We start from the raw sequence: 23,724 nt of genomic DNA, 5'->3' as shown, positions 1-23,724 counted from the left end.
TTTCGAGCTTTTCAGCATAAAACAATACCGTCTCTAGCTCTCTAGCCTACTACAGTTCCAGGGAGATGTTACCTTACGACGAATAGGTAGGTACTTCTCGATGAACATTTCTTCATTCACCAACTCATCGTAGCAAATTACCCGACGATTTTTTGAATCATTTCTCAGCCATACGCCGTCGAGATCTAGATCGAAAGCGTGATGTAGTTTCAGAATATACTACACATTAATAACGGTATCGGATATTTTTCTAGGTACCTTATTACATAAAATGTGAATCGGTTAAAGCTGTATGCATTGTTGATTTGTTGATTAGCCGTGTTATTTCTAACAGACGAAGGGAGCTAGAAGCTAGGAGTAAGCCTGTACCATACGATTTACCTCGGAACATCTACCTATACTTACTATCGAGTCCCGAGTGTGGAGTATGTACTCGTGTATCCATATAGCCAACCAGTGAGATAGGATTTGTTTCTTCTTTCTTATGGTACATGCAGTATTCGTTCACTTCATCGGTTGTTGTTAACTAGTTTTGGATGTTATTCGTCTGATAAAGACGTCCTAGGCTACGTTCGCTGGTGACGCTGTCGACGGTATGAAAATCGCGTTCGATTCGAGTTCGCGAGGCAGTATAAATGTAGAGGAAAATGCATTTCAATTACTCGATTATTAATTATTACCGAGTCGATGTTTTAGTATTTTTTCGTCGTTTGTTTACTAATTCGCCGGTTGTGGGACAATAGCAATCGATATAATGGTTTTTTAATTCGTGATTTTCGTATAAATATCAACTAACGTCAACCTTGGCAGCTAAAACTCAGTGTTCGACGATCACTCGCGAAGATATATCGTTGATTTTTTTCTCGAAATTACAATTTGCGAATTAATATTAAAAATGTAGTGTTTTAAAAGTGTACGTACCTACCTATTTTCGAAGCTCGTTGATCGTGTATTAAATGGTTACCGTAATTTTACGTATGTATCGAATAACTCGTCGTCGGATATTATAGCTCGCGTTACGTATACCTATCTATTTGGGTAAATACATCGAAATGAAATAATAAAAGTGTGTAATTATGTATACTTATGCTGGCGGATTAACTGGGCCATCGAGCCCTCCTCATTATGTCGGCTTTACCGGTGGTCCGGCCGCGTATATGCCTCCTCATGCAGGCGCAGTACCTACTCCTCATCAAATGATGACAACACCTTTGGTGCCTAACGTTTTACCCACCGGATCGTTACCGTGTCCTAACTCAAATGCTTCAATTACCCCATTACCTATGTCACCTCATGCTAAAAGAAAAAAGTAAGTAGAACCTACCTACCTACCTACCTACTTAATTAATGGAATATTACAGGCAATTTAATCGTCTCTTCTTCCAACGTATACCTACCTACTTATAAATAAATACATAGTTTTCCTCGACAAACGATCGTCTATTTTTTTAACGAGCATCGCAATAGCCGAAAGCGTACAGATTGCTTATTGTTTTCCAATCGTATATTTTTTGTTTACGAAATACAAACTACCTTTTAGAATGATATTTATTATGGAATGCGAATCGCCTTCTTCGTAATATTTTTCACTATTATTTCTGACATTCTTAGAAGGACAAAGTCAACGTTCTGGTATTGTTCGTCGCTCGACGATGACAAAACAAGTGCAACAAAACTCGCCATGCACGGAGCTGGGCTACAAAGGCTAACTAAGGTAGAGGATGTACCTTTACCTAGGCAGGTTTTTATCAATGAATGGTTTTTGGTGAAATGGTAAAATGGTAAATGAAACTGCACTGCGAGCAGATGTTTGCTTTTCGTACAAAAGAAGTGACACTCTGACACTTTGTTGTTGTAGCCGTTGTTGTAGGTGTAAAAAATACTACCTATTGAGCTCGTTAACATATTTGGCTCGTGAAAGAATACAGAGAACACCTTGGAATGGTTATGTAGTTATGGTCTAATGTCGATAATGTACGAATTATTGTTCGTCGTGTTGGAAGTTAGAAACGGTGGTGTTTCCTTTTTTCTAGGAATTGTACTGATAAAGTTTTCAACATCTTTGTACCTGCAATTGAGTTACAATAGGTTGGTCGAGACTGTCTGTAGGCTAAGTTTAGGCTTGGTTGACGAATTGCAATTTTTCAGACTATTTAGAACTGTAGTCAATTGGTCTCCCTTGGATTTTTATTAATTGTTTTGGGTTGAGTGAAGGAGACAGGAAGGAAGAAAAATGACAGATGTGAATCTACTTTTGAATGATTCGATTTCGAGATGACCCTCTCTGTATCACCAAAAATCATCGAGAGCACTCCTGAATTGAAAGAATAAAATCACGTAGAATGTTTTTACTAATACGCAATACCCATCAGCTATACCTTATGCTAGTGTAGGTCTCTGTATGGAATGTAGGTATGCTGGATATCTGTACAATGATGATGAAACTTCATACATTACATAGTATAGACTAGGTATTCAAAGAGAGGTGTTACTTAACGCGATAAGGCACGAAAAAGACACCAAAATAATCACACGATCACGGTCATTTTACAAATACTCGTATTATTTTGATATAGGAGCCAGCAGGCAGGTTTTCCTCATTTGTAATGTTCTGTCAATAGATACTTACCTAGAGACCTATACCAGAAAGATATCCATTTCTAGTTGTATTTGTCACTTATCAGGGCTGGATGTAGAGCGATGACTATTTCAGCTGCGAGGATAAATGACTGGCCAAGGCATTCAAATAATTCGAGGAAAGAAGTAAGAGGAAGATGGAAGAAGAATGACCTGAATGAGCTACGTAGATAAAGCATTTCCTGGATTCTGACAAAAATTGATGAGGCAGTTTGCTTTGAGAAAGAGCGACTATTTAGAAAAATTCTAAGCCACTTGCAGCACAACAGACACTCAGTCAAGAATCCTCAAAGTGGATGATTTTGAAAAAATGTCTGATTGAGAACAAAATGAATTTTTTTGATGTAGGGAAGGGCGTTTCATTTCATATTATCAAATCAACCTGATTTTGAGTTTATATCTTCCGATTTTGCTCAACTTTTTTTTTAGATTGCTCAAATAAGGATATATGGAAAATTGTATCATTAGCTTTCAGCTTTCCAATCCTTCTTGGAGCAGGTGAAATTGTTTTTTTTTTCAAGGGGTTGAAATCCCTCGTCATAATTCTCAACTTTGGAGTTTGATTTTTTAGACTGCTCCGGGGGGAAATCCTAGTTTCAATAGGTACTATTGGCCAATAATTTCAAAAGTTCGAAGTTGAAATTTTTTCAAATGCTCCATTTCAAAGCTTGCTAAATTTTCAAACTGTATCTAATTTTAAAATTTGATAGAAAAAATCCAGAAAACGTAACTACATTTTGAAAATATTTACAACTAGGCACCGATGAATTATTCGTGATGGGACTCGCAGAATCATGAGAAAAACAAAGCTCCAGAATTTTTGTGAAAATGTAAAAAAAAAAAAAAGTCAGAAAAAAGGTATTTGCAAGAAATTTCAAGAGTTCGAAGTCAAATTTTTCTTGAAAGCTCGTAGTTTTTAAAAAATTGTCAAATTTTGGAGCTGTAATTTGAAAATGATTCAAAAAAAAATTCAGAAGGTATTTTTAGTGAAAATTATAATTACGAACTCGTACGAACTTTTCACGATAAAATTTACAAAACCATGGGGGGGAGAGGGATACAAAGCCTCAAAAGGATTGAAATGTAAAAAAAGTGCCATCATCAAAACCCTTCCCCTCGAAAACTTTTTTTTTAAATTTAAATACCCATTTGACATAGATAATGTAGGCTTTACTGAATTTTTGGAAGCACTGAATACAAATAATTATGAACTATGCATTTTTTAATTTTTTTTTAAATTTTTAATTGAACCTCTTTATGGGACTAAGGGCGTCCGCTAAGGGTCTGTTTTCATTCTGAAGAGTTCATGGATCTGATTGAAATTTGGTGCAAACCATTTCAATAAGATTGGCAATCATAAAATATCCAAACTATTCTGGGATCATTGTACCTACTTTTTGAATGTTATACCTAAATGCTCAATGATTTAAGCATTCTGGAAAAAGATGGAATTATTCAATATTTTTCAACTGAGTACCCATTTAAAGTAATTGTATTTGTAGTCAAATTTGCTGAAATTTTGCTAAAATTTCATCAATTTTCGACAATGTTCAGTTATTTTTGTGTGCATCTTGAAGTTTTTATAATTATGTACCTATGTACTTCATGCAATTTTTGCCAAGGGCTGAAATTCATTGGTTTTTATGCCCATTTTCATACATTTCAAAAAAAATTTTAGCATCACTTATGATGTATTTTTTTTTTTTTTTTTTTTTTTTACAAATTTAACGAAAAATTCATTAGTTTTCCGTATTACTTTGAATGATTTATTAATGCTTTTTATTTAGTGTTTTTCTGTTCTTAAAATAGGGTTTCAACCATTTTTTAGGCAGATTTTGCTGAACTTTGGCAAATTTTGCTCATATTTCATCGACCAAGTATTTTGATATTTTTTAATGATTTCAATAGTTTTTTACATGATTATTTTTATATAATTTTTAAACACTTTTATGCAATATTTTGTGCAATTTTTGATTAAATTGGCCAAATTTCATCAGTTTTTGGTCTTCTTTTGTTTTATTGTTCTTTTCAACATGTTTCCATGATTTTTTGTGCTGTTTCATTAAATTTCATTAAATTTTTCACCAAAAATGTCAGTAATTTTGAAAGATTTGAATGATTTTCTGGTATGTACATACTTCCAATTTCCACGTTTTAGAGACATTTTGGTCGGTTTTTGCTGATTTTTTTTATCAAATATTAAGTAAGTAAATGAAATCTATTAGTTTTTGGTGATTTTAAATTCAATACTTTATGCATACCTACGTCTTTTATGTCATTTAAAACCTGTTTTAACAATATTCTGGCCTATTTTTAGAGAGTTTTGCGAAATTTTTAAAAATTATTATCATTAGTTTTAGGTTTGATTTTCAATGATTTTATTATTTAGATGTTTTCATTTCATTTTACCAAGCTACATAATTATTAACCAAGTTTCGTGAAATTTTGTGAAACTTTTGCCAAATTTTACAGAAATTTCTTCGGTTTTTAGTAACTTGAAAATATGATTTTAATTAATGCTTTTGAGTGTTTTTATGTCATTTTTAACACGTTTTAGTTGGGTATGTTTTATGCAATTTTCACTGAATTCCGCATTTTTATGAAATTTCATTTAACGATTATGCATCAGAATATTTCGTTTGCCTTCCCCCCAAATAGTGGCTACAGCTTCACAAATGTCAACATAAAAGTACCTAAAGTACCTACCTACCTAATCGAATCAAATTTATAGCATTTCCTACAAACGAAACACATGTTTAATCAAATATGATTCGAAAATTGCGTGATTTGAATCTTTTTTCGGAATCAACAATTCTGTGAAATCAGTCGAATCGTGTTTTTTGAGCAATGATTTGCGGTCCGTGATTCAAATTATATGTACATAATTATATTATTCTTGATTATTTGCGGGCTTTTCCTCGCTTTTTCACCATTACCTATTAATTATTTACTTAGTTTTATTTTTACTCAGAAGTCAGAAAAAGCAAATCAAACGGAATATTAAATGTTTTTTTACGACAAATTATTTCGTAAACGACAAAATAAATGAATCACTAATCACCTCTACTCTAATTTGTTAGATTCGTTCAAAAAAAAATTCAAATTCAAATTCATTTCATTACTATTAGGTAAGTCTAAAGTATGAGTAATTTTATCATTTCAAGGCGCCCGGGGGGGGGGGGGGGTGAAACGAATTTTTCTAGCCAAGATTCTGCTCTGGAAATAATTTCAGTGTTATACTCGCCATCAATTTTCGGTACTTATTCCACCCTACCCTCCCTCCTTCACACCATCAATGCGACAACCTATTTGGAAATATTGTTGAGACGTCCAGTTGGATATGTAATAAAATGATGATCAGTTATAAAGTTTTGTTTAAGAAAGTGTGCCGTTCTTCTCATGTGCTGCGCACCGATGTGTTTTTTTTTTTCGTTATAGTTATTATAAAAATTTAATGAAGCGTTGCAAATTCGTGTATACGGACATTGATCTTGATATTTCTTTTTTCATCGAGATATTGTCTTCGGTTTGTATACGTTGGAAATAATAGACTGATTCTTTTATGAAAATGTTTTTTATTATAAAAATCCTCGTCAGCTGTGTAATCTTTCTCGAATATTGAATTGGTCTGGGTTCAACGATATTATAAGGTAGTTACTAGTTAGGTAAGTATAAGCACTCGTACCTAGTTATTCTCCGAAGTTTTCCTATAGCACGAGTACCTACCTATAATACCTTAGCCTTAGCCTATATCGTTACAAATGTTGACTCCGATATTTACTATTATAAATATAGAAATGGAATTTGTACTTATGCTGAAGATCGATTAACGATTGAGATGTGGCTTTCACTTTGCCCTTAGCTGTAGATAAATAATATGAAATAGTGTATCGAAATAATTAGAGGAATTTACCCTGTGTAATAATATTCGTCTCTAAATGTTATTTAATGGGATGAATTATTATTTATCATCGAAATTAGGTGAGCTGAATTCCAAAAGAGCTAAGAGATGAGAGAGTCGGGTTTGTAAAAAAAAAAAGAATTTTTGAATAATGATGATTAGGTAATAAAAAAAAAATTAACATTCTAGGTGAAATCCAACAAGGTACCTACTTACTGCAATTTTCAGGGGGAGAAAAATGAACTGAATAAAACATTGGGTGCGAAATTTGTCGACAATAAAGGATGATTCGTTCGCGAACGATTCGATCAGATGTGAAAAATCGAAAAATAAATAATTGTAAAATAATGAACCACCAATAAATCAAATACCTGCAGCCTTCTAACTTAACATTATAAATCTAGCAACAAAAATTTGAGTTGACTCGTTTGCAAACGATTTGCTCAGAAACAATTAATGAATCATTCGAGAACAACTGAATCACTATAGGAAATGAATAATTAAAACAATACACGACGATACAAAACGAAACATTTTGTCTATAAAAATTATGAATGATTCGTTCGCGAACGATTTGCTCAGAGGAAGAAAATCGTTCGCGAATGATTGAATCGCTGAAAAATCAATATAGGTATTAGAGGACATCATGAATTTCAACAGTTATAATACTGTTACCAAAAACTGGAATCCATTCGTTCGCGAACGATTCACTCAGAAACTATAAATCATTCAAGAACGATAAAACCACTCAGAAAACCGATAAGAAATACACCACACGACATGAAAAAACGGAACATTCTTTAATCTATCAATAAAAATTGTGGTTGATTCGTTCGCGAACGAATGAATCTCTAAAATATCAAATTCGGTATACACCTATACAGATGACAAGACGAAACTTGATCGTTTGAATATTATCACTAAAAACTGAATTCAATTCGTTCACGAACGATTCGGTCAGAAACGATGAATCATTCGAGAACGATGTAAATGATTTACTCAAAACTGAAGTGATCAAACCGTTCGCGAATGAATAATTCACCAATACATCAGACCTGCGATGATGGGAGATTTTGTGTCGAAACTTGCCACTTGACAGTGAAATATCTACATACACTACAAATAGAGTCCATTCGTTCACGAATGATTCACTCAAAAACAATGAATCGTTCGAGAACGACTGAATCACTTGGAAATCAAATCACTTGGAAATCAAATCACTTGGTACAAGACAAATTAAAGTGAAACATTTTTAATCCAAGTGTCAACATTTTATAGATGGTTCGTTCGCGAACGATTTGTTTGGTAGAAAAAAAACCGTTCGCGAACGAGTGAATCACTGAAAAACCCAATTAAGCTTGAGCATATATGCCATGAGATGAAACTTGACAATTATTTTAAACCCATCATTGAAGACTTTGACTCAATTCGTTCGCGAACGATTTGCTCGGTTGAAAAAAATCGTTCAAATCGTTCGCGAACGAGTGAATCACTAAAAAAATCCGATTAAGCATAAATGCCACGATGAAACTTGACAGTTTTAATCCCATCATTGAAGACTTTGACTCAATTCGTTCACGAACGATTTGCTCAGTTGAACAAAATCGTTCGCGAACGAGTGAATCACTGAAAAATCATATAAGGCATAAATGTCACGATGAAATTCGACAGTTTTAATCCCATCAATGAAGACTTTGATTCAATTCGTTCGCGAACGATTCGCTCGGTAGAAAAGATTCGTTCGTGAACGAATGAATCACCGAAAAATCCAATTAAGCATAAATGCCACGATAAAACTTGACAGTTTAAATCCCTTCATTGAAGACTTTGGCTTAATTCGTTCGCGAACGATTTGCTCGGGATGAAAAAATCATTCACGAACGAGTGAATCACTGGAAAATCCAATTAAGCATAAATGCCATGATGAAACTTGACAGTTTTAAATTTAATACCATCATTGAAAATTATACTCAATTCGTTCGCAAACGATTTCCTCCCAATCGACAAACCATCATTCGAGAACGACTGAATCATTTCTAACTCAAATCCGCGGTGAAAGAGAACGTGACAAAACTTGATTTTTTTCAAACTCATCAATAAAAATTGAAGCTGGTGTGTTTATGAATCATTTACTCAGGAAGTGAAAAAATCGTTCCCGAAAGAATGAATCACTATCTAATAAATTAAACTCAGTGAAAATGACACAAAGAAACTTGACTTCATGCAATTTATAAAAAAAAAAAATTAACAAATTGTTTACAGAGAAGGTGAATAACTAATCAGCTTATAAAAACAATTCATCTAGGGCAAAAAATAATAATGGAAAAATTGATTCAATATTCATGTATCTTACCCAATACCCATAAATTGTACCGATGATTTCTCTAAGTTTGAGCTCAAAGATTCGAACCAAATTCCAGTCCAATTTTTCAGAAACGTATCTTATTCGTTGAAAAATTCTAGACTTTTTAAATCCCTAAATCCATAAGTAGGTATAATCTTATGAAAAAAATCAGCCAGGTAGGTATTTGATTATGCAAAAAAATTACCATACGAAGGAAAATTCGATAGATTTATGCCTAAATTTGAATAATACCAACAAAGTATCATACTCTGCCGCGTTATTTATACGTATTTCTTATACACTCGTGCTCGAAATCTACATGTATTTGTATACCTACTTGATGAATATTTTCAACGTAGTGTAGATAGGTAACGTACGCATGTAATATTCTAAAAACTAACAAACGATTTTAATTCTCGTGTTACAGATCGGATGAAGAAGAGCAAAGTAAATTCTCAAGAATCGAAGATGACAATTTACAAGACAAAGAACGATTTGCCAGGTGAGCATCTACAACAAATTGCACAATATGGTAGACTCGGGAATAAAGTATAGGCACCTACTCTTCCGTTTAATATCGGAGATTGCACAAGCATGTACTCGAAATTTTCACAAACAAAGAGTATAGGCATATTTATTTCGCATTATTGTTACGACAAAACTGAAGCATCCCAACGGAAGGGTTAATGTTCGTATTACAGCCTAAAAAACCCCTCTAATATCATTGTTCACGTGAATCCCAAGTAATAAGAGGCAATATTATCTTCCTTTTTTTTTTTTTTTTCATTTTAACGAATAGTGCCAACAGCAGCATGGCGATTGGTGAGCTAAAATGAAACTGAAGTAAAATTTCTTCTCATATACTCGTACTTTGCGAATTGAACACAAACAAGAGTAAAAATCGCGCTGTACTCGGCAATTTGAAATAATTTTCATTTACTCGTAAGTTTTTATACAGTGCGGCTGAAATGTATAAAACTAGTATCGAGTTACGTGTATCTGCGTATACGAGCATATACACTCGTACATTTGGTACGCTATGTAAAATAAGTAGAATCGTGGGAAAAATGTTAAGATGGAAGATAGCTGGTCACGATTTGTTGGGTTGCTGCTATGATTTACTGTTAGTAGTAGTTGGAATAACGTTTAGTATTTGATTTTGCCTGTTTAAACGCGATGTGCGGGTATATATACCTATAGTGTATTTTCTGTTGATTAAAAATACCATTCGCATTGTACCTCTACCTATGGTAGGTACTAGGTACGTTTATGAAATAATCCACTTCTTTTTTTCACCGCCTCGAAAATTTATTACGATCTGATGAAATACTTATACGGATGAGTAGGTGAATTATATAATGCGATGTATTAGAATAAATAAAATTCAAAGTTGTACGATCTTTGGATTGGGATTTCCCCACAGGCAGGGTGAGGGTGGTTTTTTGTGAAAGGTATTCATAACTAAATAGGTATATGCTGACGACGAGTGATGATTAGGTACAATGGGTAGACAATTTTTAAACATTTATGTATATCTTGCCGTTTGTGTGCTTGTTTGACCCAACTGTAGGGAGAATCATTGCGAAATAGAGAGAAGACGACGCAACAAGATGACAGCCTACATCACAGAGCTCTCAGACATGGTGCCCACATGCAGCGCCCTGGCTCGAAAACCCGATAAGTTAACCATACTGAGGATGGCAGTTGCTCATATGAAAGCTCTCAGAGGTAATTTATTTCATTTTTATACTTACTACAACTTTTACATATCAATCAAAATATCATGCTTAGATCAAATGTTAATGGTACGTATGAAGGTCTGCAGCGAAGGATTTTTAAATTAAAGACACTGAAAGGTCTCAGAAATGAACAAAAATCATACGTTCCAGCTCGAACGAACACAGTTAGGCTTCCTAAATAAATCATCGAGTCATTCGAATAACTTGGGTTAGGTCTTGATGAACTGACAAGAGGACTTCTCGGTCAGCCAGTTAATGATTTTGCTTATTTTTTTACCACAGCACACGAAAATTTTCAAAAAATTTCAGTTGCCTACCAAAGGGAAAATTTCAAGTTTTGAAGAGATTTTAAATTACCAAAATAGGTACCCCCTTCAAAAATTACAAAGGCTCGATTCAGACAGGAATTGGCGTAGCAACAATAATTTTTGGGAGTCCATTTTTTTTCTTCAAAAATATGAATCAATATCCTGAAAGGTGCGAAAGGAGAGAGAGAAAAATACTTTTCTGGTTAAATTTGCATCACAATCATATTCAGCTGAGGCCAAATTTAGACACGAATAGGATAGTAGAGGGAGGGGGGGGGTCATTAGGAAAAAAATACACATCAAAGTCTTGAAACGTGCGATTAGACAGCTAGCTACAACTTTGGGAAGAATCTTTCTGAATTATACCTATTTCAAGTACAGTACCTACTACTTTTTTTAAAAATTCCCTACAATGTCGAAATGTTCGATTGGCCAGTTACCTACCTTTGAGAATCTTCTTTCAAGGTCATATTTCAACTATTGACGTATTTTGAGGTTCATTTCCGACATGGGAAAGAAAAATTAAATTTTTTGGGGTAAAATTTTTATGACACGAATAAGTAGGTATGTTTTTTGCGGCGAGAGTTTGCCCGTTTGAAAACTTGGAAACATTTTTTAGAATTGATAATTTGATACTTATCACACAGCATAGTTAAGACTTTTAAAACTCGAAAAAAAATGAAGTTTTAAGAACCTGAAAAAAGTTTAATGACTCATTGAGATTACCTGTGTCGGTCGGATTATTGAAAAAAGTTGAAAAAAAAATGACCAGTTTCTGACAGTTTGATAGTATGCTAAGCTTTGAAGGACTTGAGAGAAAAATTTGGTCAATTCCTCGTATTTTTTTGGGTAAATGACTGATAATTTCTTCTTGGAAACTTGCTGGTAATCTTTCGATGAATTACCGTACTGATAATTTTGTCTTGGTACTCGTAAAGTAGGTACTGGTGATTTTTTTGGGTGAATTGTATTTACAGGTCATTTTTATTACCATAATTTTTTTAAAAATAATTACTGGTCACTTTTTTTGTAAATTACCTAGGTGATGGTAATTTTCATTTTTTTCCTAGTAAACTGCAGTTAATTTTGACTTGATAAATTACTGGTTTTTTTTTGGTATGCACGTTACTAGGATTTTTTTTTTTTTGGTAAATTTCTGGTAATTTTTGTTAGTAAATTGGAGGCAATTTTCTTGGTAAATTGAGTGCTTATTTACTGGTAATTTTTTCCACTAAATTGCTGGTAATTTTTTTGGTAACTTGCTGGTACTTTTTTTTGTTAAATTGCTGGTATTTTTTTAGGCAAACTGCTGGTACATAATTTTTTTAAATAAATTACTGGTAATTTCTTTTAGTAAATTACTAGTATTTTTTTTAGTAAATTACTGGTAATTTTTTTGGTAAATTACTGGTAATTTTTGTTTGAAAATTGGGGGTAATGTTTTTAATAAATTGAGTGCTTACTTACTGGTAATTTTTTTTTGGTAAATTGCTGGTATTGTGTTTGGTAAATTACAGGTATTTTTTTGTTAAATTTCTGGTATTTTTTTAGCTAAACTGCTGGTAATTTTTTTGGTAAATTACTGGTGATTTTTTTGGTAAATTATTAGGATTTTTTTGGTAACTTGCTGGTATTTTTTTTGTTAAATTGCTGGTATTTTTTTTAGGTAAACTGCTGGTCATTTTTTTTTTAGTAAATTACTGGTATTTTTTTTGGTAAATTACTGGTAATTTTTGTTTGAAAATTGGGGGTAATGTTTTTAATAAATTGAGTGCTTACTTACTGGTAATTTTTTCTAGTAAATTGCGGGTCATTTTTATTTGGTAAATTACTGGTAATTTTTTTTGGTAAATTGCTGGTATTGTGTTTGGTAAATTACAGGTATTTTTTTGTTAAATTGCTGGTATTTTTTTAGGTAAACTGCTGGTAATTTTTCTGGTAAATTACTGGTATTTTTTTTGGTAAATTATTAGGATTTTTGGTAACTTGCTGGTATTTTTTTTTGTTAAATTGCTGGTATTTTTTTAGGTAAACTGCTGGTCATTTTTTTTAGTAAATTACTGGTAATTTTTTTTGGTAAATACCTGGTAATTTTTGTTTGTAAATTGGGGGTAATTTTTTTAATAAATTGAGTGCTTACTTACTGGTAATTTTTTCTAGTAAATTGCTGGTCATTTTTATTTGGTAAATTACTGGTAACTTTTATTCGGTAAATTACTGGCAATTTTTTTTTTGGCAAATTACTGGTAATAGTGGTAATTCTTCTTCAATCAATTACTGGTAATTTTCTAAAGTCAGTTACCGGTAATTTTCGCTGAATCATATGGTAGTCTTTGGTAAATTACTGGTATTTTTGAATTAATTTCTGCAAACACCTTTGGGAACATTAGCATTACCTACTTATGATTTTGAAAAATTACTGTTCATTTCAGCCAAAGGAAAATCACTTGCAGGTTGTTTCAGGTGACATGTTGGTAGTTTTGGGTAAATTACTGAAAATTTGTTGGTAAATTACTGGTTATGATTTTGGCAAAATTTTGATTGAATCATTGGTAATTTTTTTTGTACATTTTGGGGAATTCCTGATGAATTACCGTCAATTTTGGGTAAATTACAGGCTCTTATAGGTGCGTAACTCTTCGATTTTTTTCCACTCATTTTTGTCGAAGTCAGTTTTTTTTTCAATTTGGAAAAATGCATCACAGGTAAAAATTTGTTTAATTCATCTATTAAAGTTGCAATATAATAATTATGGTATATTTTGTGTTGGTATTAGTCTAGACTTGAATTTTGGCCACTTGGGTAAGCCGGAACAGGGTTCAGTGGTTCTCAAAATTGCGCAATTCAATTTCTTTAGCAAAAATTACCAATTTAACGTAGAAAAAATAGATAAATTCGGTCAAAATTTGGGTGGATCTTTATTACCTACATAATTATATAATTATGCATGACGAAAAAAAAAAAATCTGGGCCAAAATTGACCAATTTAGACGGGAAAAATATTGAAAAAAATCGTTTTTTTGCATTTTTCAATGCTGAAAAGATATACTGTTTGTTTAATTTTTGCACCTCTGAAAAAACTTACTGAAAGTACTGTTCGAAAGCTAAAAATGCGCGCATTGCATAGAAAATATGTTTGGAAAAATTTCAAAAAAATCTAACATCGCTACAAGTTTGAAAAAATTTGGTTAACAACTGTCGAAAATGGGAAATTTTTACCTGAAATTGCAATTTCACCCCTTTTGAAGGCGTTGTGGGTGATTTGGCGATCTGAAAATTTGATCACGAGGGTTTTACACCATAAAAGGAGTCATTTTTGCTGGTTAGTTTCAAAATTCGAGGACAAGGACTCCCACAAAAATCAACACAAACTGGGTTGAAATGTTCAGAATTGAAATTTTCATGCACCTTCAAGTAGAAGTACTGCCCTATTCGTGTTTTTATGCCCATCAGGCTCCCCTAATACTTCTCACAGGAATAAACGTTTCCCAAAAGAAGGGTATGAAAAATTGATAAAAATTGTGTACATAATAAATGTCAAAAATATGCTCTCAAAAGGTCAAAAATGAGGGAAAATGTAATTTTGATCTGATAATGCCAAATAAGACGATTTTTCTAGCTCAAATGTTTCCCAAATAATTTTCGTAGCCATTCTCTAGATTCATTTTTCGAGACATATGTATATAAGATCATGTTCCATAACTTTGATGCATACCTACCTATACCTATACCTACCTATCTAAACCTATGTAGCTCATACGAGTGTAGGACGTAGGTATAGCTTTTCATTTCGAACATTTTGAACACGTTTTTAAACAAACAAATCACGTCTGCCAAGCTCTCCTCAACAGCTCGACGCGACGGCACACTTTGTATATAATCGCGGGTGCCTTAAATCACCGGCTACGAGGTTGTTTTTGACGCTTGTTAGGAGGGTTGTTTGAGATTTCAATCACGCGTAACCGGTTTCCATCTTATGTATTCAAATATTTCGGTATGTAATACATAATTATTACCAAGGGGTCTCCTTCCCCAGACAGTATCGTATAGTTCGTCTTTCATCATGTCAGCCAAGTCAGTTTTTTTACCTTATCGAACGAAAAATTGAGGATTAGTATTTTTGGTGCCATAGTCATTTTTGAAGATTTTCGAGTTTTTTTTTTTTTGTAATTTTATGCCTACACTGGATGTTTTAACGAAATCTCTAAAATTAAAATACAGGGTTATTGAAAAACTTTTGTCGTTATTTGATACATTGAGCAGTGCAAAGAATAAAAATATCTCACATTCGCAAATTAAATTAATCGAAAAGCACCAAAAATTGATCATCCTCTATCAGAATAAACAACGAAACTAGGTTCCTGTAAATACAAATCTTTCCTACAGAATTTCAACAATGAAATTCTGTACAAGATTGACAATTTTTTTTTCAAGGATAAAAATTCAATCCAACACTCGAGTCAACTCTCTTGCACCATAACTTACAATATCTTAGGTTAACATTGTTTCGAGAACATTCATCCATAATTGTAAAAATCTAATTGCGAGTTAGTTACATATTTTTCCACGATAATTTTTACGTATGGAAATCTTAATCTATTTTTCCCGCTATTAAGAAATTAGAAACGTGACAACAGCGTTGATTTGAATAATTTATGAGTACATCGCTATTTACATTATTTTTTAATTTTTTTTTCTTTCGTTCAATTTTCCGATTTCATTTTCATTTAAATAACATTCACGCGTCAGAATTCCATTCGACTTCGAGCGAGAGGAAAAAATTCAACGTCGAAGTCGATAAGTTGTATCTACTAAGTGCTTACACAATTGTACGTCGAGTAGATAGGTAGAGGTACCTAGCTAGAGTTTTATTCAACGGGTCATCGAATGCTTCTAGTGATTTTCTCCTACCAACTATCGTAAGCATAAGCAGGACAATATTACGCGTTTCATTAACAATATAAAAATCGTGCTTCAAATTTTAAACAATTACACCGGTCAACACTACACCATAACTCTCTCTGGTATAGACAAAAGGAGCCACCGGATGTACTATTTTTTTTTACCAATACTTCATCTACCCTTTCAAGGCGCGTACATTCGAATAAGATAAAAGGAAATGAAATATTAGTGCTTTTCAGTTATGCAGTTATGATTGGAATTTCAACGAAATCTAATTAGGTATCATCTCGCCGCCCAGAAATTTATGGACGATGACTTCATTCGACTTCAGAGAGACGATGATGACGATTGATTAAAGAATATTCACAAATTTCCAACTCTAGAGTCGAAATATCAGCCAGAGCCTAACACGATTAAATTTTATCGTCGAGGAATGAGTATAACAGAGAGAATATCGTAGCTTAATTCGTTCCGCCTAATTGACTAGTTCTCACTCTGGGCTGTGTATAAATCGGTCGGAGAACGCGGTATAATATGTATAATTTTAAACCACCTTGTTTGATGTTAGACGTGTAAGCGTAAGTACATTATAAACGCTAACAATTGTTACTTGACGAGGGGAGGAGGTATGAAAAAAATGCGGAGTCTGTTGTTAATTATGCACGTGTTCGCAGTGACACTTTTACTACTATAAAATTGCTTTCCAAGAAAATTTCTCAATAATTCGAAAATATATCAGCTCTATGAGCACATGAACCGACACAATTACGAACGTATTGTAGTGTACTCGTACATATTGCTGCAGTAATCATGTATAATAAGTTATTTCGATCGATGACCCCCTTGGTATGATGATGACGTTGAAATCTGCACGATGCACCGTGTGTGAGGTTTTTCTTCTTTGGCGCGAATCGAGATTATTTAGCATTGATTCACGTTCTCATTCTCAAATTTGATTAAAATTTTATTCGAATTTTATTGTTTTTACATTTCAGGTACAGGAAATTCGAGTAACGATGGATCCTACAAACCGTCATTTTTGACCGATCAAGAATTGAAGCATTTAATTTTAGAAGCTGCCGATGGATTTTTATTCGTAGTAACTTGTGATACAGGACGCATAATATACGTATCGGATTCAATTGGTCCGGTTCTAAATCATACTCAGGTTGGTTGTGAAAAAAAAAGTTCTAAATTTCCATCGTGAAATACCTACACTCTACACTGTTTCTAAAACGATAATTATTCCAACAGAACGATTGGTTTGGTACGATTATTTTCGATCATTTGCATCCCGAAGATATCGAAAAAGTACGAGAACAACTTTCCACACAAGAACCTCAAAATACTGGTAGAATATTGGACCTGAAAACTGGCACAGTGAAAAAAGAAGGACACCAATGTGAGTATACTTCATTTTTTACTCGATTTTTTTCTAGGTTTTTTCATACTAACCATTTGAAATCAGGGACAGACTGGGCCGTTTAGGGAGCCGGATGCACCGAATGAGACCCTCAAAATTTCATCTCCTCCCATCCCCTCCCCCTCACAGAATCATTCTCACAGTGTTTTTTTCTCAGGTTCGGATACTCGAGTGCGAGTTGTACAATTATTATTATTTTTCAATTTTTATTCAATTTCGCGAGAATAGGCCAACCCGACAAGAAAAAACTGAAGCTTTGAAGGAGGGGGGGGGGGGGAGTGACTGAAAATTTTCCGACTGAGAAAAAATGTTTCCCAATAAAGTGACGAATTTTTAAGATGAAATACAAATAGAAGATAAATAGGTACTAAAAAATTGTTATTTTCATTTTTGAATTTATGAACGTTTCAAGCTGGGATTTTTTTCCAGTTTAGAGGTAAGAATTGGCACGAGCGAATCAAGGACAAAAGCGTTCAAAAATGCTGGTTTCGAGAGATGAAAAATAATTTTAAAGGTTTATTTCTTTCAATCCAAAATCTTATAAAATTTCAATAATGAATTTTTTTAAATTCAAATTTTGAAAATGAAAAGCGATCAGACTCATGTGAAGTGAGGTCAAAACCTTGTTTCGAGAAGTAACGTTTTTTCAGGTGAAAGGCGCATTTTTTGATCAAAACATTTCTTAAAATTTGAATGATATATTTTTTTAAAAGTTCAATTTGAAAAAAAAGCGCAGGAGTTTAAACGAAAAGATGACAAAAGCGTTCAAAAATGAGTCTATTTTTCTGACTCCACAATTTTCTAATTCGAATATATCTATTATGTTATTAAAAATTACAATTTTAAAATTAAAAAAAGGCCAACAGGCTCGAGTGAAGTGAGGGCAAAAGCTTGCAAAAATTCATGCTTAGAGAGAGTGAAAATAGTACATTTTTGAAAGTCCCTCCCTCCCTCCCTCCCACAATTCTTCAAAATGTGAAAAAATTCATAAAAATTTTAAAAATTGGGAATCCTCAAGTTCCAACACTCTCAGTCAGGTCTCTACTTGAGTAAAATCAACTCATACACCAATTTTAGCCTCCCATCCTCCCTACTAATTCAGCAGCATAGTAGACTAAAGTGCTTACTTGTGAAAAAATATGTAAGTACTTTCGATTTTTTTGCTTCTTTGCCTCTATAAATTGATAGTTTCATGAGAAAATGTTCTCAGATGATGCAAGTGAAAGTAGTAGTGCCAGTAAGTCCCACCCCCTTCCCAAATTGAATATACGTATGTGTCTATATTGAAATGTATAAAGAGAAAATTTAATTGAATTTTTCAAAAATCGTGCCTCTTGAATTGGCATTCTTCGATTTGGACGAAATCAAGCTATATCGAAAGAGCATGTCTTGACCTCCCCCCCACCTTCAACCAAGATTTCCACGCTCCAAAGTTCATTTCTAAATTTTTTGTGAATTTTTGAACATTGAAAAAAAAACAATAGTTTCAAGGGTTGAATTTCAAATTTTTTCAAAAAATGTACCTATAATAAGTTTAGAGCAAAGTGAACAAATGTGAATAACTTCTTCCATTCAACTACCACACATCGACAATATTACTTCATAGTTTTGAGATATTCTGGAGCCTCCATGGATGTAGGTAACGTAAAATCAAATAAAAAATCATCAAAATTGAGTAAAAAAAAGAAGGTACTTGTAGCGTAATTTATTCACCTTAATAAGTGCAAATTGCGAAAAAATAACCTTGCTTAGTGCAAACCTTTTTAAGTGAAAAACTCAATAAGTGCACTAATTTTTCTGGTCCCTTGAGTTTGCACTTATCGCGGTTTCACTGTATTTCAATTTTCTCGAGAAACTTCAAATCACTCTGGAATGGGCCAAAAATCGACCTTAGAACCTATAACTTTGATCGGATGCTCTTTGGGCACCCTGTGAACCGTATTATAAATCGTTATCACGAAATTCGAGAAGTCCCAGTTCCAAATTAAATTTTCGACCAATTTTTAAATTCCAGAAAAAGTGAAAGAAATTAAATTTTCAAACAAAATGCAAACTGGCAATTTTTTGGACAAGATATTTTTTGGTATGTCTATACAAGATCATCTGACACAAAAACAACCCCAATTCGAATTTTTTGAAGCCTTTAGCGATTCAAATTCCTCCCAAAATTCCAAACTGTTCTAAAAGGGTCAACAATGGATGAACTTCAAGACCGGAAATTTTGTTTTCGAGGGTTTTAGAACGCACCCTTTCGATACTTACAGCTCGATTTTGTTGAAATCGCAGAGTCCCCGTCGAAAAGGTTCCCTTGTTAGTAGATTTGATCTATTTTTAATAGAAAAGCAATAATCAAAAGTTTTTACCGTTTTGTATGATGACAAAATGCCCCCACCACCTATTCAGAAAAATACCAATTTTTATTTTGATGCATTGTTGAGGAAACAGAAGAAGGATTTTCTTGAAATTTTGATTTTTTTGACACATAGAAGAATTCATATCAGAAATGAGAAGTCTTTAAAAAAAAATTTCACCAGCCTTATAATTTTATATTTTTATTTTTTATCGTTTTTTTTTCAACTTTGAAGGTCTCTAGATAGGACCAACATTGTTTTTTGGGCCAATGAAGCGTTTTTATTGAAATTAGGATTGCGTGAAAGAAGTATGTCCAGAGATAAGAAATTTTCAAAAAATTTGTACAGAAAATTTTTCATCATTTTTGTAGTCTGCTTTTTTGATTTTTGCCATCACGAGTAGGTGGAGGAAAATAAGTTATTTTCTAGAAAAAGGGCTTATTCGGAAAAATTCTGACGCAAAAATGAATTTTTTTGAATACGAGTACATAGGTATAAGTAGGTAAATTGGATTTTTAAAGATTTTTCTGATTTTTTCAGCTCATTTTTCCTCATGCAGATAAGGGCAAAATAAAAAATAGGGAATTGTTTTCTCACTCGAGGTAACAACTTTTTTTGAGAGGAGGGGGGGGTCGAAAAATTCTTACTTGTCAAAATAAGGTAAACCCTTATGGGGTAAAGTAATGGATATGAACTGATGAATATTTTATTTGAAAATTAAATTATTCTATAAATTTCAGCGTCCATGCGTTTTTGTATGGGATCTCGAAGAGGATTCATCTGTCGAATGAAAATCGGCAACGTTGGTCCTGAATCAATGGCAGCTGGACATCTGAATAGATCAAGACAACGGAACAGTCTGGGGCCTTCGCGAGATGGACAAAATTTCGCAGTTGTTCATTGCACCGGTTACATTAAAAGCTGGCCTCCCTCGGGTCAGTTTGATAACCCTTTAACGGGTTTGTATCACGTTATTTATTCCTCTGATTGTTCGTCGTCGATTTGATTTCACAATTTAATCAATTTATTACATAAGTACCTAGACCTACCTACATAGTACTGTAGAAGTTGGAAACTGATTCATTTACTGTTTTCTATCTGTTTACATTACAATACAGGAGTACAAATGGAAAGAATCATAGAAGAGGATTCTGCACACTGTTGTCTAATTGCCATTGGACGATTACAAGTTAGTTCTGCACCAAATGTTTCCGATCTCTCAGGCCCAAGTAGTAATTCAGGTAAAGTGAAACACTGCTTAATATGTCAATAGCACCTAGTAGATTTCGATAGGTAACCTTAATCTAATACGAACTAAATTTCCATGATGTAGAATTTATATCGAGACATTCGATGGATGGAAAGTTCACCTTCGTTGATCAGAGGGTTTTACAACTATTAGGCTACTCACCCTCTGAACTGCTGGGCAAACCTTGTTTCGATTTCTTTCATCCGGAAGATCAACCTCATATGAAGGAAAGTTTTGAAGAAGGTATGAATGCAATTATCCAATAATCAGAGATCACGGTCTAAAAATACTTAGCAATGATACCTATTTTGAAATTCAAAGAACAAAAATCAAAGCAAAATCCCACTAATGGTTTATTTTTCTGTTACAGTGTTGAAAATGAAAGGCCAAGCAGTCTCGGTCTTGTACAGATTTCGTGCCAAAAATCGTGAATGGGTTTGTTTAAGAACCAGCGCATTTGCTTTCCTTAATCCATACACCGAAGATATCGAATATATTGTTTGTACCAATATCTTAACCACCAAGTAATAACTTATTTCAATGTCGAGTTACATAGATACTTTGATATGAAACTTTGAACAAATTGTTTGCTAATTTGGTGAATTTTTATTGCAGGGGTATACATTCCACAACAGACAGTGATAACGTCAGTCAAGTAGCCTACCAAAGCCAGCAGCCGGGTATTGATTATAGCATTCCAAGTGGAACTAGGAGGGATGTCTATCCGTCGCATTTAATAAGTCCAGCACCTCAACATATTATGGGTAAGAGCCTAACAGCAATTATTGCAGCTGATTGTGAATAATCTGACTGGCAAAATTACTTAAGTACCTACTCATTTGAAAATTATATTTGTTCTGTAGGAAGCAATCAACGACCCAATAGCACTCACAATGTGTACAGTTATGATCCTAATCCGTCTCCAATTAGTTATAATTCACCAAGTCATCAACCTCAACAACAACAACAGCAACCTCCTAGTAACATAAATAGAATCAGTAAAACTAGTCCTGCGCCCCCTCAACCAGCTTGGACATTGCGACAGGTAATACAAAAATACCATTTTTTCAAACTTTATACCCTATCAATTGGTTTCTTTTTCCATTTTTCTTCATAGAATTCATTTTTCACTAATACCTACAATATTCTTTCAACAGCAACAGCCAGTAACTGAAGGCTACCAATACAATCAGCTGAGTCCATCCAGATCACCAAATGGGCCAACATATACCCAATTGAATGCTGGAGTCAGGCAAAATCCAGCAGCTGTCTATCATAGCAGCGGTGCTCATGCTCCAGCCAATCCTGGTTAGTATTTTGTCTGAATTATGCAGCAGTCATTAAACCTACCTATACATATGATTTCTTAGCTCTAATTTGTCTCATACCTAATTCATTCTTATAGGTATGTGGGGTTGGCAAGGTCAAACAACAGAAGCAGATGGAAATACGAACAGTCCTGTCGGTCATCCTGTAACTGTTCCAACAAATCCTAATGGACCTCCCCCACATGAGCTTTCTGACATGATGGTTATGCAGATGCTGAATGAAAATGCATCTACGTCATTCGATGCTTTGAATATGTTCAGCGCTAATTTTGAATAATTTTGATTTACTCGTATTCCAGCTCAATGTGTTGATTTGTATAAAATATGTTTGTAATATTTCACAATTTTGTAAGCATTTGCTTGGTTTATGTACGAAAATATCATTTCCCATTTCCCCCATTTTTTTTCGTTTGTTTCCCTTTTTCATATTAAAATACGTAGTTTCTTATAATTTCGATTTGTATCGTTCCATGTGAAAATATTGAATAAGTGAATGAATAAAAAATTGACTATTGTGATGTAGGTATGCTTTTTAATGAATTGATAAGAAAACTAGTTGAGATTGGGAGATTTGGAGATGTTTTTCTGAAAACGAGGTTACCTATTTTTTTAAAGAAAACAACATTGTGGGTGGGGAGAGAGGAAGATAATTTTTTTCTTGAAATTGATTTTTTATTCACTTAATATTGATCACAAATCGAGAATTTTTGAAAATCTTACTTACCTACATGAATTTTGCTTTTTTCCTGCTCAGGAGGGAGGAGAGGGGCTTCTATATAAGGCAATCAAAAGAGAGTTTCTGGTTACGCTGAACAATTCCTTTTGAAACTTTTTTTTTTGGGGGGGGGATTTTTACACAATTTCTGTCATATTTTACATATGTAAATTTCACCATTTTTTGTCAATTTGGCTATTTTGTAATAACTTCAATATTTTTGTTCCCGTTTTTAAGCCATCTTAACAAATTTTAGTCCACGTACTTACACTGTATTTGTTGCATTTTGTCTATCACCAAAATTTCATAAATTTTTGGTATTTTTCATTTAATCAATTTTTGCTAAATCTTACAGAAATTTCATCGATTTTTGGTGGTTTCCATTAATTTTTTCTCTCTATTTTGTGTATTTTATTCGGTATTTTTTGATGATTTGTTTGTGCATCTATCATCAAATTTTGCTGAAATGTTATCAAATTCTAGTGATTTTCGCTGATATAAATGCTTTTTTTTTGTATTTTCAAATCATTTAATCGTGTTTTTAAGACTTTTTCATGCAAATTTTACCAAATCTCACTAGATGAATTTCAACACAGTTTCTGGTACTTTCCATTGATTTTTAATGATTTTTTTAAAAAATGTGTTTTTATATCATTTTATCATCTGTTCAACATTCTTTCATGCAACTTTTACCAAGTTTTACAAAAATTTCAAACGTTTTCGTTGATATGCATTTTTTAATGCTTTTACTTGTGTTTAGGAGAAATTTCAATTGCTGAAACTTCGTCGTTTTTTTGTTGATTTAGAGAGATTTGAATGCTCCATTA

The 23,724-nt window shown here is 33.2% G+C and overlaps 2 protein-coding genes across 5 annotated transcripts in view; one reads left to right on the top strand and one right to left on the bottom strand.

The window, feature by feature from the left end:
• Positions 1-23,724, bottom strand: part of Oct-TyrR (Octopamine-Tyramine receptor) — a 769,263-nt gene that overhangs the window by 662,336 nt on the left and 83,203 nt on the right. The gene's annotated exons all lie outside the window — the stretch shown is intronic.
• On the top strand, positions 455-22,704 carry LOC135849993 (aryl hydrocarbon receptor nuclear translocator homolog). Of its 3 annotated transcripts, none has more exons than XM_065370671.1 (13): positions 455-1,309; positions 9,310-9,384; positions 10,453-10,610; positions 16,827-16,999; positions 17,086-17,233; positions 20,346-20,564; positions 20,724-20,846; positions 20,939-21,097; positions 21,225-21,378; positions 21,470-21,618; positions 21,718-21,899; positions 22,012-22,162; positions 22,260-22,704. In XM_065370671.1, exons 1-13 carry the CDS (start codon positions 1,077-1,079, stop codon positions 22,457-22,459), a joined length of 2,124 nt encoding a protein of 707 aa, XP_065226743.1. In that variant the 5' UTR covers positions 455-1,076; the 3' UTR covers positions 22,460-22,704. The 3 variants fall into 3 exon arrangements, with proteins under 3 accessions (XP_065226743.1, XP_065226742.1, XP_065226744.1); XM_065370670.1 differs by having other exon boundaries at positions 10,450-10,610; XM_065370672.1 differs by having other exon boundaries at positions 459-1,309; positions 10,450-10,610; positions 20,346-20,540.

Source organism: Planococcus citri, chromosome 1, assembly GCF_950023065.1.
Source record: "Planococcus citri chromosome 1, ihPlaCitr1.1, whole genome shotgun sequence".
In the NCBI taxonomy this organism is placed as follows: Eukaryota; Metazoa; Arthropoda; class Insecta; order Hemiptera; family Pseudococcidae; genus Planococcus; species Planococcus citri.
Note: the sequence above shows the minus strand (reverse complement) of the source record. Positions and strands in the feature narration are given on the sequence as shown.

What these genes read in the sequence shown, in the direction of transcription:
- LOC135849993 (XM_065370670.1), top strand. Translation starts at nt 1,077, where the DNA reads ATGTATACTTATGCTGGCGGATTAACTGGGCCATCGAGCCCTCCTCAT. An exon ending in GACAAAGAACGATTTGCCAG is followed by an intron (nt 9,385 to 10,449) that starts GTGAGCATCTAC and finishes TTGACCCAACTG; the next exon opens with TAGGGAGAATCATTGCGAAA. An exon ending in AGGCCCAAGTAGTAATTCAG is followed by an intron (nt 20,847 to 20,938) that starts GTAAAGTGAAAC and finishes TCCATGATGTAG; the next exon opens with AATTTATATCGAGACATTCG.